An 18,026-nucleotide genomic window follows, 5' to 3' on the forward strand; every position below is an offset into this window, starting at 1 on the left:
TCAGTGGTTGACATTTGTATTTGTGGTACACAAAATAAAATAAGGCAGGAACACCTTGCTGGAATCTTGAGCAGAAATCAAGGTAGTGTCATCAGATAGTATCACAGTGTACATTGTGTTTCTTCATGAACACTGTTTTATTTCTAATTTTTAAAAAATGTGGCCTTCTTTTGTGGCCTGGACTAGTGTCTTAGTTAGGATTTCCATTGCTGTGAAAAGACACTATGGCCAAGGCAACTCTTATAAAGGGAAATATTTAATTGTGGTTGGCTTAGAGTTTCAGAGGTTCAGTCCACTATCATCATGGCAGGAATCATGCAGTATCCAGGCAGACATGGTCCAGGATAGAGAACTGAGAGTTGGGTTCTAAATTTTGTTCTGTAGGATGCAGGAGAGACTGTGCGCTACACTGAGTGTAGCAAGAGCATAGACCTCAAGGCTGCCTCCACAGTGACACACTTCCTCCAGCAAGGCTGCATCTCCTAGTAGTCCCTCCCTAGGGGCCTGTGGGCTGTTCCTATTCAAACCACCACCCCAGTGTCTGAGTCTCGGATTTTACTCACGCTCTCAGGTTGCGCGTGCCACCGTTTCCCCCTTACCTTACAATCATGATGATGAGGTTTTCTAACTAATATTCTTGGTAAAAATTACAACCATGCTCAACTTTATTAAGTGTTTTCCATTAAATGTATTTTCTGCATGTTAATGTTATATGTGTGTCAAGTAGTTTGAGTGCGTTGTTAAACAGATGGTCTGATTGAAAGAAATGTATGGTTGTTGAGTTTGGGAGGGACCAGCTGCTCATTTCATGGTGGTTTGGATTTGAGCTGTGAAGGCCGTGCTTTCTGCTGCAGGCCGAGCTCAGGCGGCAGTGCTTACGAAGCATGCACCAAACTCTGGATATAATCCCAGTGTTGTAAATGGGGAATTACCGACACCTGAACGTAGAGGCAGAAAGACTGGAAGTTCAAGAACACCCTGTGTAGCAGATTCCAGGCTAGCCTGTGCTATGTGAAACTGTCTCGAAAAAAACCCACAACTTGTAATTGAGACTTTCAAGCAAATATTAGAGTTTTGGGAAATTTGTGTATTCTACCATAAATGATAGCTTTCCAGTACTCTGATGAAATGATTAATGATATAAATGAAAGTGAATTTTAAATTTCGCATATGAAAATATATCAGCATTTGGAAGATTGATACAGCTCATTGATTAAGTATTTTCATTTTGTTAAATAGCCACACGATAGAAAATTGTTCAGTCATTGAAAGTCATTAAAACTTTGGCTTTGTGGAGTGGGAAAAGTTCATCAGCAGTTTCAGTTTCCCTATTTCAGTTAACTTTAGGAACTTCCTATTGGTGTCTTGTCAAAGAAAATGAAGTACTCGTATTTGTTGTTCAGTGTGTGTATAAAACTACATGTTCATCCTACATGTCAAACAGATGCTAATATTTACATTTCTGTTTAGTCAGTCATTATGTGAATTAATAGAAATATAAAATAAAAGTTCTCTTTGCTTAGAAATGCAGTTATTAAAAATGTTTATGCTGTCAGATAATGGAATTCAATCTTAGATACATATTTTTAAACAGAATTTCTATATACTACTGATTACTGAAGATAGCACTTTATTACTGGAATTTCAATAATTTTTCAGAATGTAAACGTACCTGGATTATCTGTGGTGAGAACTGCAGTGATGTGTAGCCTGGTTGGTTTTTCTGTGCTTGTATGTGTTGTGAGCACTGTGGGGAGACAGCCTTGTCTCTGGAAAATGCTGACTTGATGTTCTCTCCAGCAGTGTCTTTGGAACAGTGCCTGTGGGTGCCTCTGCTCAGACACAACCTGCTTCAAGTGGTCCTGCTCCGTTTGGGGGTATGTGCTTTTTATACAGAACCCGTATGACATTCTTTTTAGGGGTGCTGGAAGACAGTAAGAGAGCAATGTTTTGTTATCAAAAGGTTCACATTTCTGTCTTCAAAAATACAGTAAAGAAATTTTTTAAAAATCTTGACTATTAAATATTAGGATTTATAGCATATTTTATACTTCTTTAAAAGCTACGCCTTCTACGAATCCATTTGTTGCTGCTACTGGTCCTTCTGCGGCATCGTCTACAAACCCATTTCAGACCAATGCCAGAGGAGCAACAGGTAAGAAGAAAAGACAGAGTTGGGCGTTATAACCTCTGGGGAAAGGAGTTACTGTAAAGACTTAGACAGGAGGCCCCCTTCTTAGCCAACAGTAGTGTAAGAGAAAGGGTAGGAGACTTTACTCAGATGCGGCATCTGAGCAGCTGGGGGTGCTGCTTGCTGTCTGTGTGCCTCCCCTCCCAGGGCTTGGAAGACTGAGGCACGAGGATAAAGAGCGTGAGGCCAGCCTTAGTCACATAGAAAGACCTTGTCTAAAATACAAAAAAAGTCAAATGCTACTGAAAATGTATAAAATTTAGGAATTAATGTACTGGAACTGAGAAATTGTGTTTCAACCCTATTGACAGAAATGTTAGTTTCCAGGTAGGAAAGCTCAAATACGGGTAGAAGAATGTCACTGACAAGAGTAGTTTGTTTTGCTTGCTGCCAGAATGGCTGTTAGTCATTCAATATTAACAAAATATTACCTCAAAGCCCCATGAGATTATATCGGATGAACACACTGTATTATATTTCTTTATTATTTTATTTGTAATAATACTTTATTATTATATATAAATGCAATTATATAAAATTCTTATTAAATATCTCTAGTGCCTCTTTTTTAGGGTTCTTATTTTTTTTGTTGTTTTGTTTTGTTTTTTTTGTTTGTTTTTTTTTAAATAAGAACTGAGGATGAAGATCTGGGTCCTCCTGCATCCTGGGCATGCATTGTACCAACTGAACTATATACCCACTTATTCTGGAGGATTTTACCTTGTTTTCATTACTTCTGTTTATCCCTCCCCGCCTTTTCTATACTTGTTACACACCCAAGCCAGTCACATTATTTATTCTCATTGAATTTCTTCGAGTTCTCTTTTACTGTCATTGCCTGGCATGGCAGCAGTTACAGCTGATGCAGTCAACTGTCCAGTCAGTCTAGACTTTGTAAGCTTTTTTTCTGTGTTTCAGAGTAATATTGGACCAAGAGCTTCAACTCTAATTGAAGCAAGTGTAGGTGTGAAGTTTTAAGAGTATTATCATCATAGGCTGGGCTGTGGTAGCATATGCCTTAAGTTCCTAGCACTCACGAGGCAGCTGCATGAGTGTCGCTGTGAGTTTGAGGTCAGCCTGGTCTACAGAGTGAGTTCCAGAAAAGCCATGACTACTCAGAGAAATTATGCCTAAAAGCTCCACCTTCCCAAAGAGTATATTATAATATACTAATATAATATTAGTATAATATACCTAAATCAGTAAGAATTAGACAAATGTCTTTATTATTGGCAAGACTAAGGATTATGATAGTAGAGCTTCTATGGTGGTATTTTGTCTTTAAACCCAACCAAGAGGGAGAAGCAGAGGAGGATCAGGAATTGGAGGCCAGTCTAGACTACTACAGGGAGAACCTATTTTAAACAGAGAAACAAGAATTAAACACTGTTCTATCACAAGTCTGAACAATAAGTATTATTTTCCATTTATACAAATATTTTAGTCATAATTTAAGTATTTGAAATTCCTATTGGATTTAATTAAAAAAATGATTTGTTTAGGAACTGGTGAGGTATATAAAAGTGCTTCTTGCTAATCCGTCATGAACTGGAACTCAAGTAGTGGAAAAAGAGAACCATTTGTCCTAATGTGTGCTTGCTGTATTAAAGTTATCATAGCACATTGTTCAATTTATAGAGATAACCAAAAGAAGAGAAACTCAAATTACACCTTGCCTGACAGTAGACTAACTTAGCTCTAGTTAAATCTGTGCTTATCTCTCTGGTGTGAGCAGTGCTCCCTGGGCAGCCAAGCTGTTTGACTTCAGAAGCTTTAAGTCACTCTGTGTGTTTGTGTTGTACTGTGTACATCAGAGTTAGGGGATCCCTCACCACCTCTTTACTTTTTTCTGTTTTTAAATAAGGAAGTTTTTGTTTGCTTGTTTTTTAAGATTTATTTGTTTGTTTTATATAAGTATTCAGACACACCAGAAGAGGGCGTCAAACTCCATTACAGATGGTTGTGAGCCACCATGTGGTTGTTGGGAATTGAACTTAGGACCTCTGGAGGACCAGTCAGTGCTCTTATCCACAGAGTCATCTCTCCTGCATAATAGGAAAATATGTTAGGAGCTAAGATTCTACATAGACTATAATACTATATGTAAAATCCATAGCTTATCTAAGCAATGTTTAATTTTAAAGTTTATCAGAGGGCTGGTGAGATGGCTCAGTGGGTAAGAGCACCCGACTGCTCTTCCAAAGGTCCGGAGTTCAAATCCCAGCAACCACATGGTGGCTCATAACCATCCATAACAAGATCTGGCTCCCTCTTCTGGAGTGTCTGGGGACAGCTACAGTGTACTTACATACAATAAATAAATAAATCTTTAAAAAAAAAAAAAGTTTATCAGAAAGAAAATATTCTCTAACAAATTTTTATTTCAAAGTAATTTTTTGTGTGTTTTGAGATAAAATTTCTTTGTGGAACCCTGACTGTCCTGGAACTTGGTATATAGCCTTGAACTCTCAGAAATCTATATACCTCTGCCTTCTGAATATTAGTAATAAAGGCACTTGCTACAATGCCTGTCTATTTTAAAGTAATTTTTGCATTATAAGGTGTTTTGACTATATCACACTGTATTCTTTCTTAGGTTATTTTTGAATTGATTAAGTTGAAACAAATGTTGGAACTGCAGTACTGCACAGCTTTGACAATGCACAGTCCTCAGGAGCACCTAGTCTTCTTCATCACTTGGATTTCTTGAGGGCTCTTTTTTCCCAGAAATGTTAACCCTGTAAAAAACTCCTTCAGATAGCTTTGGAAGAATGGTTCTGTGCTCTTGAAGATTGAAAAATGAATATCAACGTAGGATGTCAACTCTGTGTCAGACGAAAGTACAGTAGTGGTTAATACTGGTGAACTCTCCCCCGTTAACTGCTCTCTGAGAAGGTTTTGGGTTTTTTGTTTGTTTGTTTGGTTGGTTGGTTGGTTTTTGGTTTTTTTGGAGACAGGGTTTCTCTGTGTAGCCCTGGCTGTCCTGGAGCTCACTCTGTCTGTAGACCAGGCTGGCCTCGAACTCAGAAATCCACCTGCCTCTGCCTCCCACATGCTGGGATTAAAGGCATGTGCCACCATTGCCCAACTTCACTGAGACGTTTTAAAAATAGTTTTATTATAGAGAAACTGGGGTGGGGGTGGGGGTGGGAGATGATAAATGGCCTGTAGCACTTGTGTGGAGATCAGAAAACCGCTTTTGGAATTAGTTCTCCTATTGCCAGATCTAGGGACTGAAGCTAGGCTTCAGGCTTATGCAGCAAACACTTTTACCTGCTGATCCATATTGCCAGCCTTGAGAGGTTTTTAAATCATTAGTCAATAGAAAGAGTTCTGTGCCTTAATAAGGGTATAGGGAAACACTGAGATAGCACAGTTTAACAAGCATTACTGATGCAGCAGTAGTTGAAGGAAGCCTTTGGATTTCTAAGAAGAGATTAAAATACATTGACTAAACTTTATTACAGAACTCTTCCTTGTCAACTATTTTTTTTCTCTTAAACTTTTAAAAGTGTATGCATGCGGGAGTGGGGGGGGGGAGAGAGAGATATGCTCACATAGGGATCTTCATAAAGTGACTGGTCAGTACAGTACTGGCTATCATCCCCAGGAATGCCATCTACCTCTTTTGAGACAGTCTCTTATTGGCCTGGAGCTCACCAATTAGTCTACACTCACTGACCTATAAGCCATAGGGATTCTTGTGTCTCTGCTTCCCCAGTCTGGAATTAATAGGGCATTTTGCTGAATGTACAGCGCAGCATAAAATCTGTTTAAATTGGCAAGAAAAATATTTCTTGCTTCCGTATAGTAAATTAATTTGTTGTTACACTTAATTTTTATAGCAGTTTTGTGCAAATACATAGATCCTATTATCTCTGTACCTTTCTGTCTTTCTCTTTGCAATGAGGAAACTGAAAGATGTAGAAAGTACCAGGATTAAGACTCAGACTTCTCTCTTCCCTCAGTGTGTGCCTCAGATTTGTGCTAATCTAAAAGGACTGTAATGTAAAATGCATAGAAATAACCCTAATTCAAACAGAACACTGGTGTTAGAATCTAGTAAGCCATGCTTTTTCCATTAGTTAAATATATGCATGCAATTCTGCCCTCTGGTACGCGGGGTGAGTTGTGCTCAGGACGCATTTCTCCATTCTGTTGTCCAGGATGCTTTAAGTAGACTAAAGCATAAGTATGATTTTTCTCTTCATAATGCTTAGCTCATTTAGTTTTAGATATTTCTAGTTATGTCTTGATTTCTTTTTAAAAATATTTATTGTATGTGTCTGAGTACACTGTAACTGTCTTCAGACACACCAGGAAGGTTATCAGATCCCATTAGAGATGGTTGTGAGCCACCATGTGCGTGTTTGGAATTAAACTCAGGACCTTGAGCAGTTGGTGCTCTTAAGCACTAAGCCATCTCTATTCAGGGACTCTGTTTAAGATTTGGAGTTTCGGGTAATAAGCATTTTTGGATTTGTCTCATGATACTGTGTGTGTGTGTGTGTGTTTGTGTGTGTGTGCCCGCGCCCCCTGAATTATTTTACTTTGTGTGTGTGTGTGTGTGTGTGCCCGCGCCCCCTGAATTTTACTTTGTAGCTGAGGCTGGCCTTGAACTACTGATTTTTCTGCTGTTGTCATATTTTCATGTGTATGCCCATACCTGGTTCTTACTGTACTGTTTTTAGGGTTATGGTTATATCTTCAAATGCTAAAGAAAGCTAAGATTATTTTCGTTTTGAGACAGAGTGTCACTGCAGGCCTGGTTGATCTGCAATTTGCTATAGAGATAAGGCTGGCCTCATTCACAGATAATCTTCCTCTCCATGCTGGAATTACAAGGATGGGCTGCTATGACCAACTATGAAGGATTTTTAAGAATGGATTTCATTAGTGTTTTTTCATTTGGCATTTATTTTTCTAAACTGTTCAAAGTGGCACATTACGATGTCATGAATGTAATTGAAACATGAAGTCTGATTTTGGGGTGTATTTCTATTGTATATTCCTGTGACACCCAGTGGGCAACAGCGTGTTCTAACTCTAGAGATCTTAAATGAAACCAGTTAACTTTTACTTTAACAGTAGCTGTATATAACTTAATTGACCTTGGTCTCTTTATGGCTTCCCATAAGGCCTTTCTGGAGCAATGCATTCTCAAGTGTTTCCTCACGCTCATTTTGGTAGGTGGCCACAACTAGATTTTGTGTGGCAATATGTCTAGCTGCTTGTGGAAGCTTCTGCTAGTCTTCTGGATCCTTGCATGTGGAATTAAGTTATTTCCATGTTTTAATATGGAGTGGGCATGGATGTGTGGCATTAAGGTCACATTGTATTTAAAGTAACATGAGTATCCTGTGGGATGACTTATGCTTTAATATTGAAAAGCATTGCTTGCCTCCATGGTCACGGTAGAATGTTAATAGCTGTTTTGATCATTTTTCTTATGTTTAAATTCATAGTACCTTTAAGTGATACCTTTCTGATGTACCAAATCATTTTCCTGCTTCATCTCATCTGGAGTTTGGTTTTGCCTAACTGTCCAAGCTTTGCATTGAGTGCTTTAAATGGTGACTTGTCAGTTGCGTTAGTGCATTTTGTCTGCAGTGAAACCCTCCTGTCTCCCTTGCAATGTGCTCAGACTTTTTTTCATTCACTTGCTTCCCAATAGCCTGGTCTTTCTTTTCTTTTTTCCTCTCCCCACCATAGTAAAAAGTTAAAAAAACACAAAACCTATAGTCTAATTAAATTCTTTAAACAAATTTGCATTGTCACAAACATTAGAATTACTGTGGATAACATGTAACACTTTTCAGTTTGTTTTTAGGTAAAACATTCTTTGCCTTGAATCAGCCATCAGTTTGGTAAAATATTTGAAATTAGGAAACAAATTGATGGGCTTTTCAGCATTTCCCCATATCTTTATTTTACTAAGTCCCTTCCTAGAACAAACATATCACTGGAAGGTGCTGTTTTAGGGATTTCCTACCAATAGCTGATACAGCATTCTGCTACTGCATGTCTCTAAGATGAGAATTTATTCATATGTGTGGTTGTTTATGTAAATGGAGGAAGACATAGGCATATCACATAAACATTGGTGATTTCCACATAGATTACCAGTTAGGGCACTACCTATCAAACACAGTAAGCCAAAAAGGATCTACTAACATTGAACATGGGACTCATGGACCTGATAGTCTTCATCTCTTCTAAAAATGGTCTTTGCACTTATTTTCCAATCTCTGTGCATTTACAACAACATCTGTAGCTCACATCATCCTCCAATCTCTTGCAGTTGTGAAATGGGGGTGTAGAAGCATTAGTTTATATGTGTATATGTGTTGTGTGTGTGTATATATATATATATATATATATATATATATATATATATATATATATGTTTCTATATATGTGTGTATATATATATATATGTTTCTATATATATTGTATGTATATACATATATATGAAATATATATATGTATATACACATTAGGAACTTAATATATTCTTATACTTGTATTGGTGCTTTAAGTAGAATTTTTCTTTCTTTGTCTTTGGCTGTAGTTATACAAATATAGTTTTGAATGTCCTGCCTTTCACCCTAGTTGTCCTATAAATTATGTAATTTTTAGTGAGCTCTTTGAAGAGGTCTTAACATTTTTTCTGTAGAAAAATGAATCTTACACAATAGCAGATACTTAGTAATTAAAGTTTGCTTTTTTTTTTTTTTAACTGAATATAGGAAAAGAACCTAAAATCCAGGATGTATATAATGCTGTACACATGACAGTATGACTGGCTTCTGAAAGCAGGCTGTTGTTTGGCTTTATGTAATTGCTTATGGAAGTTTTCTTGGGATTTCAAATGACAGCTTTAGTAGTTTTTCTCTTGGTCATTGCATTTCAGAAGAAAACTTCCTAGGTTACCATAGACAGTGTTAAACTGTACTGACTTTGTCAGGATTTGTTGGTTTCAAATGCCCTTAATACATGTCTTAGTGTTTTCAAGGTAAGTGCTTTGTATGCCACACTGAGGACTGTTTGCAGTGTCTCTGACCTACCCTTTCTTCTTCTATCAGCGGCAACCTTTGGCACCGCATCTATGAGTATGCCAGCAGGATTTGGCACTCCTGCCCAATACAGTCTCCCTACCAGCTTTAGTGGCAGTTTCCAGCAGCCTGCCTTCCCAGCCCAAGCAGCTTTCCCTCAGCAGACAGCCTTTTCTCAGCAGCCCAATGGTAAGTAAGCATGACCATTCGGCCAGCTGCACGACTTCAGTACTTTTACAAAGACTGTCTTAAGACTGCCGTCGTTTTATTTGCTCAGTGTTGACTACCTACCTACTCTAGAAGAGAGAACCTTTGGCCGTGTGGGTTTAAGGAGATTGTGGTTTTATAAATTGCCTTGATGGAAGGAGACATCAGTAACTGTAAAACTCTTCTCAGAGTCACCCATGTCTTCTGTCTTACAAGTCCATCTTGTGTGTTCTCATATGTTTCTTGACTTGAAGTGCAAAATGTGTAGTCCTGTGGACTTAGAGTATTAGTTTTGTTTTCTCTTTTCATCGCAAATGGTTGCTGGTATGCTTTTAGGGTGGGCATGTGTATTTTGACTAATACTCTAAATAGGTGACAGTGCTGTGCATGCAGCTTTATTCATAACAGGCTGGAAGATTCCCTCAGCCTTTCTTTTTACCTATTTTTTTACTTAATTAGCTTTGAAATCCATACATTTCAAAAATGCAGGTGGATCTCATGCATTCAGTAGTTAGGAAATACATTGCAGAGTCGTCATAAATGATGACGTTTCATAAGAAATATTGTGTTGTTGTGTAGAATCCATTTATTGTCCCAGATAGTCATATAGTCATCAGTTAAATCCTTGAAGGTAGAGTTAGATTATCTCAGAATTCTGAGGCTGCCATTAGAAGTTTGTCCCTGGTATCTTAAAAAGACAGGGGGGACCTAAGGTGTTAATTTTTTTTTTCCCATATGTTAAGAATTTTTATGAAACTTCTAATACTGAGATAGGCTCTTGGTGGTAGTGCAATTTATAACTGGTTGTTTTTTCTCTCTCTCTCTCTCTCTCTCTCTCTCTCTCTCTCTCTCTCTCTCTCTCTCTCTCTCTCTCNTCTCTCTCTCTCTCTCTCTCTCTCTCTCTCTCTCTCTCTGAAAAAAAAAAAAACACACATACACAAGGTGCAGGTTTCGCCACATTTGGACAAACTAAACCAGTGGTAACTCCTTTCGGTCAAGTAGCAGCTGCTGGAGTGTCTAGTAATCCTTTTATGGTGAGTGAATTTTAGAACCTTAGAAAAATGAGTTGTGTCTTATTTTTAAACTAGGGAAACCAGAGTACGGCTATAATGTGACTGTGTCTGCAAAACCAACCTCCTGCTCTGTTCTGTGATGTATAGTGTATGCAGGCCCTTACAAGACTTTTTAGACATAGTTGCAAATCAGAGTGCTAGTAGCACTCTGTTTTATCATGAAATGTATGCACGCTTGTCAAATTAAGCTTGTGTAGAAACTGCTAGATTTAGGGAAAAGGAGTCCTAAGAATGAATTTTTTTTATTTGAACTTACAAGTTCTTCTTTAAGTGCTAGGTTCCCCTTTAGGTAGTATTCAAGCCGTGCATGTGTATGAAAGGTGTATAGTCTATAACAAGTAGTAAGTAGATTTGTAGTTTGTTGACAGCAATGGTGAATAAATGTTGTCAACAAATTCTTAATAAAAGGTTGACGTTAGAATTAAGTACAATTCAGTGCTCTCATCTCATACAGACATCATTTCTATTTATTTATTTTGTCCTTGTGTTTCTTTCCGACAGACTGGTGCACCAACGGGACAATTTCCAACAGGAAGCTCATCAACCAATCCTTTCTTATAGCCTTATATAGACACTGTACTGGAACGAACTTTTATGTGATCATATTACATCTCTTCGCCTCTTGCACTGTTGTCTTGTTTCACTGATCTTAGCTTTAAACATGAGAGAAGTCTTTAAAATGCCTGCATTGTGTATTAAACACCAGGTAATATGAGCAAAACAGGGCTCAGCAACAACTTTTCACTTGTGAATGGGCAGGAAAAGGTAGCGGCATCATGTAAGTTAGAATTGGCTAATGTTAAGTTATTGCAGATCCCACACTCATTATGCTGCAGTACTGTACATATTTTTCTTAGAAATTAGCTATTTGTGCATATCAGTATTTGTAACTTTAACACATTGTTATGTGAGAAATGTTACTGGGGAAATAGATCAGCCACTTTTAAGGTGCTGTCATATAGCTTGGAATGAATGATTAAAATCATTTGAAGCATTGCTTCTGGAAAATTCAAATTGGAAGGTTTTATTCATTCTTGAATTTTTCCTTCTCAAGAGTTCTTCTATTCATACATGGCTAAGTTCTTTAAAGATATGGAGGACACCTGTCTGCGGAATAAAGCTGATCATGTTTTGCTACAGTTTGCAGGTGAACAAAATAAATCTTAGAAAATATGCTATTGTTTTTGTGTTCTTGCTGCAATGCCTTTACCAAAGTGGCCTTAAATAATGAGTAGTTGAGTTGAGAACATCTTGAACTCTTAAAGACTTCTAGTGACTAACTTTTTTTAAAAGGCCATGTAGAAAATTTATTAAAACTACTAGGACTGCTATATTCAGGAATGTGACAGTGGAAAAGCATTTAAATGTAGCTTGTCAGATTCACCATGCTACTTCTAATTTCTCTGCAACTTCTTAATTTTGTGAAATTTGTAAATATGGAGAATTTGCATGTATGTGTATTTACAAATATTTTTTAAAGATCTTGAATTCTCAGACTGCAAAAGGCCTACTTTAACTATTTTTCCCTCTGTTTTCACTGTCTTTGAATGTATTGGAAGCAGACATGCATTGACTGTGACATGGTTGCACCTGAGGCTTCCCCCTCACTTTCTGGACAGACTGATACCATCTATCAAACATTTGTTTGTGTTGATTTGGGGATAAAGAAAAAAGAACCCAATGTTACCTTAAAGTGATGAAATACTTGTGTAAAAAGGTAGCAATACTAATTTTAGTTTATCTTTTTGTTAATATTCAAATGAACTGTTAAATATTTATATGTAGTAATGCCTCGTTCATCCCAGGATAATCTGGCCCTTTCATCGAAACCAAATACAACTAAGAATTAAAATGATTAAAAAGAAATTTTTGAACAATACCCCTAAGTTATGAATTTTGTATGTACAGTATATGCATTTCTTTAAATGTGTTTAATAGTTTGGTAACTTGATTTATTGGTCCATAGCATATTAGTGCTGATGAAAGGAAGGGTCCAGAATAAGAATGGAGAGCACGTACTGCCAAAGGCCCCATAGGGACAGCCAGCCCAGTTGAGAGGTAGTGACTCTGTGCCATCAAAAAAAGCAGAAATTGCACATACAGTATGCAATGCCTGTTAGAAAGTAACAAAATTTTTTTAAAGCATTGGTTTTAAGCGATATAAGCATCACTTTTCTCACACATTTTATTTATATTGGATGTATTTTTGCAGTGATGGCTATTATCATACTCTTAAAGTCTCGGTGTTTACTTGAAGCACTGCAGTTGGGTGCCATCCTTATTGGGAAGTTGTGCTTTATATGTACTTGTCAAGTGATGTGCCTGAGACTTAGTCCCCTCTGAACAACCTGCCACTGAGAATCTAGTTAGTGTGCTGAGGCTCTCCTGCATTTTGGGCATAGTCTTGAACTCTGTACATTTGGGGGATCTCATCTGTTTTCATGGAGGGAAAACTTAAATGTCTTTAAACTTTTGTTTGAGATTGTGTCAGATCCATATCAATTCACATGTTCAAGTTAAACTATATAATTATAGGCCATTCATTACCCAGATGACCCACCAGACTTTCCATCTATTAAGTAAATTAAACAGTTGTTATCAAAATAACTGTAAAGGCTATTTTTTCTAGAAGATCTGAGATATATAATTAGATGGGGGTGGAGAGACTGTTTTGACTTTCAGTGAGTGCCTATAATAAAAATACAAGTACTTAGGTTCAAAACAGTTCCAGTGTCAACGTGGGTCTTCACATGCTTTTTGTCTTTTAAAAATCCCCATCTTTTAGGCTTAAATTTGGGTGTGCTTCTAGTTTTGGACACTGTGTTGAGCATTGAGAGCCTAGTGCTCAGAGCAGTGACTGAGGGTCTTCACACTGCGGGCTCAGTGCGCACAGCAGGCTTCCTGCTCTGCCTCTCACCAGAAATGAAGTTCTATGGTGATCAATTTAAAATCGTCTTGATCTTTATGATTTAAGGAATGTTTTAGTTTAGACTTTTTTTTTTTTAATAAAGGATAGGTTGTCATCTTCCATAAGATCATTTGTTCTGTAAATTAAATACCCGTTCTATGGGAGGTACTTGGTAACTCTTCCTGTCAGTTGCAAAGTGGAGAGAGTGACTGGCTGTGTACAGTCACTGTGCCAGCATTTATGAAACAAGCTGTTTCACAGTCATAGTTCTTATAACTGTTGATGGTCCCAGCAGGAGCTTTAGTTTATGAGACTTGACTCTTTCATAGGTTAGTATATTACAAATAAATACAGAGGGATTTCTAAAGCATACCTTTTAGATTTGACTGTAATAGCCCTATTACTTGTTAACATAGATATTTTATGTAAAATAACTTTTCCAAAATGACAACAGACACTGTTTATATTTTGCCCACCTTTTCAATGTCAGGTTTAATAGAAACTGAAGATAGTCACACTACTTGCATTCAGACTCAGACTCTTCATGTACCACAGCAGGGAGGCACTGAAACTGTGCTGTGCACTTGTGAAATCCAGATGGTGAGAAAGGCACAAACCACCTTAGAATTAGTAGAAAAGCAACTAAACCTGGTGCAGGGATTCAGGGTCCCCAGATAACATTTTGAGAACACAGCACTTTAAATTTGTGTGTTCCTGATATATTTACCTCTGTCTAGGGAAATCTTGCTCCTTCTGAACTTAAAGGGGTTGTTTACTTTGGTGAAATTCCAGTTGAAATCATTGTTAAATATTTTAAAGAACTAATGGTGATGGTGTGGGTGTGGTGTGTTTTACACCCTAAGTGGTTTTCTTCTGTCAGCTCATGTATTGGAATCTACAAGGCATAGAACAGGTAAGCTAGTAACAGTTTTATCCTTGGGAGAAAGTACTATTGGGTTAAATTGTGCTTTAATATTTAGGGGTTAGTAGACCTTATCTCTTTACCAAGCTACTTACTTTCTTTATTCTCAAAAATACTTAAATCATGTAACATGAATTCTTGTATACTTTGATGAAAGTACTATTCGTTCCATAGAGTCTTGTTTTGTTTGCTTTTTTAAATGGCAGGATCTTTACATAGTCCTGGCTGTCCTGGAACTCCAGCCTCAAACTCAGAGAAATCGTCTGCCTCTGCCACCACACCCAGCTAGCCCACTGTAGGGTAGTGGGATGAGATGGAACAGCTTGCCACCTCAGGTTGACAGTGGCACATTGTATGGGACAGCTTACCTTTAATATGTAGTCTGTTCCCCCCACAGTTTCAAAATTTGCTTTTTTAAAGGTAATTAAAAGTTTGTATAAATTAGCTTATTGTATTGAATTTATCAGTTAGTTGAACCTTGTGTATTTTAAAGCAGTGTTATTACTTTGCTTTTTGTATGGTTGTGTTTGAACAAATGAATTTGTGAGGGTAACAAGGACTGTGCTGGTGGGTGTTTGACAGCCATCTCTGAAGAAAAGATGAAGGAACCAGCCTTGTAGTAGCAGGCTTATTTTTACTAGTAGTCAGGGGTCTTGAAATGCCATTGAAAGGAGCATGAGTGGATCTGCTGAGCCTGCGCTAGACAGCTCCGGCACAGCACTGGTGTGTAACCCCAGAACTCACTAGGTTTACTGCTCCTTTCATGATTAGATCCAGGCTTTGAAAACCTTTATTTTATATTTTTAGTGATTTCTATAAGCATCTAGACGCTAGCTTATTTCTGAAAGTTCACTATAATTTGGAAATGTCCAAGTGCTGGGAAAGATTGGGGAAGATGCTAATCTTCCCTGATATAGGGCTGTATAGGTGCTTGCTGTCTGCAGCTGTGCAGTATAGTACTCCAAGAACTGGGTTCAGATCCCACAGAACAGAGCATGTACTTGCAAAGGGCTCATGTCTCCATGTCACTGCTCTGCTTCCCTGGCCTCTCAGTGAGTAGGTCCTGCACAGGGCCTTCCTCGGGCAGCTTCTCTTCCAATTTAGTCTTTCCAGTGAAGACTTCTGCCAAGAAGGTATATCTAATATCCTATCCATTCTGCATGTTTTATGCCTGTAGTTAAGAGTCCATTGTTCTGAAATCTGTACTTGTCCAGTACCTAGATCTGTGGCGGTTAATGAAAACAGAATGTTACTATTCATAAAAAGAAAAAAAAAATCCTAGACAGAACATTTAATTGCCAATAGACATGCCCATTGTATTAATTTTTAAAATTGTTTTGTTCTCCAGAGTCTTGACCACTTGTTGTCTGAGTCACAATCTTAAACAAGTAGCCTTCTGATTCTAACACTTGAGGTAGCGAAGGTTGTAAACTACTGTTCCATAGTGTTCCTAGAATGTGGTGAATAGAGCCAGATTTTTGCAGACTTAGAAGTCTTTATATGTTCTAAATGACATGCTTAGGATTTTTACACAGGGTATAAGGTAAATGCAGAGTGTTTCCCTCTGCACTTACTGTTACTTGTATTTGTAGTTTTCAGGAATTCTGTCTATCGTGTCTGTCTATATATCTGTGCATGCCTTTCATGGTTCTGCCTTTTAAAAATGCAGACTTTTCAACCTTTTCCTTTGTTTTCACGTGGACACCTTTCCATTTTGCCACGGATAGCACTATCCCATTATGTGAATGGCGCCAGGATCCAGGAGTGGATGTCCTTTGCAGGAACATTTTTGCATGTATTTGCATACACATGCATACACATTTATATGTATATGTATACACACATATATTACATACCTGTGTATGCTTACATGGAAATTCTTGATTTTGCCTGATAGGGAACTTTCAACAATACAGATAATTCTATTTTGAGGCTCACCAGCTATTTATATATGGTATTTTATTTCCACCTGAGAAAAATTTCAGGTCTTTCAAATAGTTGTAAAATGCCAGCATTTACATTAAACTGTGTGGGCAATCAGTACACTCACTATGGAATCTCATGTCTTATTTTATATCTTATTCTTTCTGTCACCCCTACCCGTGACCCTAAAGCTTCTAAAAGAACGGGTTGAAAGTTTCCTTTTCCAGTTTGTCAGTATTATGTCTCTCCTCATTCACATGAGCTTGGAATGAATGAACCCTATATTTATGAAAAAAAGTACAAGTCTATTTTTTCACAACTAGAGTCTTCAGAATTAGCTTTTGCTTTGGGAAACAACTCGTAAAAGTTTTGATTTTTGGCTTCTTACAAAAATAATACACATTTAGTACTAGTTATACATAGAACTTGCTTCCTAGAAAAGTTTGTATTTCGTGAGGAACACTTACCTAATAACTGACTTGAAAACCCCTCTGTATGTGGAGGGTAGGAGTGAGGGAAGTTGAAAGGGCAGTAGTCAGGGGCTGGCTTCTGTGGGCTGTTTGGAAAATGTTGACACGCTGAGGCCTTTGAGGCTCAGTCTTGGTGTGGGGAGTGGTTTTAGAGACTGATTTTGATCATTGTTTCTTTTCCCTTTTGGAGATACTGAGGATTGAACCCTCAGTGTTGCACATGAATGCTCTACAGCTAAGTCCAGCTAATTTCTTGTTCATTGTAAAATATTGTTGAAATAATTTTTTAAAAATAAAGATATGAATTTGTGTACCCTTTGGGATGGCCTCTTCAATTGTGTCATAATATAACAAGATGCCCGGGGGATTGAAAGATGCTCCTCCATCTGTATCTGCTTCCAACAGAAAGGTCTTTTTTCTCTGATTAGTTTTACCAAACTTCTGGATATAGAACGTTTGTTGATAGAATTTGGTATCTTTATTGAGTATGTATTTCGTTTTTAAACAAAAACAAAACAACCCCCTCCTCCAAACCCAAACATAGTTGAGTTTCTCCTGGTTGAGATAGAGTGCAGTGAGGGGTACTCAGGGGATAAAAGCTGATGGAGGCTGAGGTGCCATGGATACAGAGAGGGTGACCTAAACCAAAGTAGAGTACTGGCAAACAGCATCTATAAAAAGAAGTACCCAGCTGAGTCCTGAAGTCAAGAACGATATAGTTCAAAATCCAGAGCTGCACAAGCATGGAGGTCAGGTTAGTGCAGACATCTAGGGCTTGGAGGAACTCTGAGTTAATTATAAAGCATGGGGAAAATGAAGGGTGCAGGCACAATTATGAGGCCAGGCTTCCTAGTCATGTCAATAAAAGAGTGAAGATAGCCTGAACTTACAATTTTGATATAGGACTGGCTGAAGAGTAAGGTAGGGGTGGGTTAAGAAGGGTACCAATGAGGTAAGACGTTGGAAGGCTGTGTTAACTTTGTGAAATGTCTCAGTATCTTGATTCTGTCATTTCGAGGCTCCTGAGCACCTCACAGTCCTGCTGAAAACCAAGTGAATGAAAAAGAATCCTGAAAGGATCAGGAGAAAGTAAAGGCACTAATGCGAAAACCTCATCTCTGACTCCAGAAGCACCGTGCCTGCAGTGTCCTGGAACCAGAGCTTGTAACCGAAGGAGAGGGACAACTGTCCAGGAAACAGCATCCTCTGTCTCCTGGAAACACTATTTGGGAACACAGAGAGACAGATACACTCAGATAAGTGAAGTCAAAGGATGT

The 18,026-nt window shown here is 37.9% G+C and overlaps 1 protein-coding gene across 10 annotated transcripts in view; it reads left to right on the top strand.

Annotated features, from left to right (window-relative positions):
• The window catches only part of Agfg1 (ArfGAP with FG repeats 1), a 65,209-nt gene extending 47,629 nt beyond the window's left edge, over positions 1 to 17,580 (top strand). For 3 of the 10 annotated variants that reach the window (XM_029538463.1, XM_029538468.1, XM_021197356.2), the window contains 6 exons: positions 1,801 to 1,877; positions 2,063 to 2,155; positions 7,330 to 7,377; positions 9,277 to 9,435; positions 10,396 to 10,487; positions 11,028 to 17,580. In XM_029538463.1, the coding sequence (XP_029394323.1) occupies positions 1,801 to 1,877; positions 2,063 to 2,155; positions 7,330 to 7,377; positions 9,277 to 9,435; positions 10,396 to 10,487; positions 11,028 to 11,087 (529 nt within the window). In that variant the 3' untranslated portion in view covers positions 11,088 to 17,580. The remainder of the gene's footprint in view (positions 1 to 1,800; positions 1,878 to 2,062; positions 2,156 to 7,329; positions 7,378 to 9,276; positions 9,436 to 10,395; positions 10,488 to 11,027) is intronic. The other 7 variants (XM_029538466.1, XM_029538469.1, XM_029538465.1 and 4 more) reach the window with 6 other exon arrangements.
• Positions 17,581 to 18,026: the final 446 nt, after the last annotated feature.

The sequence above is a fragment of the Mus pahari genome, chromosome 5 (assembly GCF_900095145.1).
Source record: "Mus pahari chromosome 5, PAHARI_EIJ_v1.1, whole genome shotgun sequence".
Classification (NCBI taxonomy): domain Eukaryota; kingdom Metazoa; phylum Chordata; class Mammalia; order Rodentia; family Muridae; genus Mus; species Mus pahari.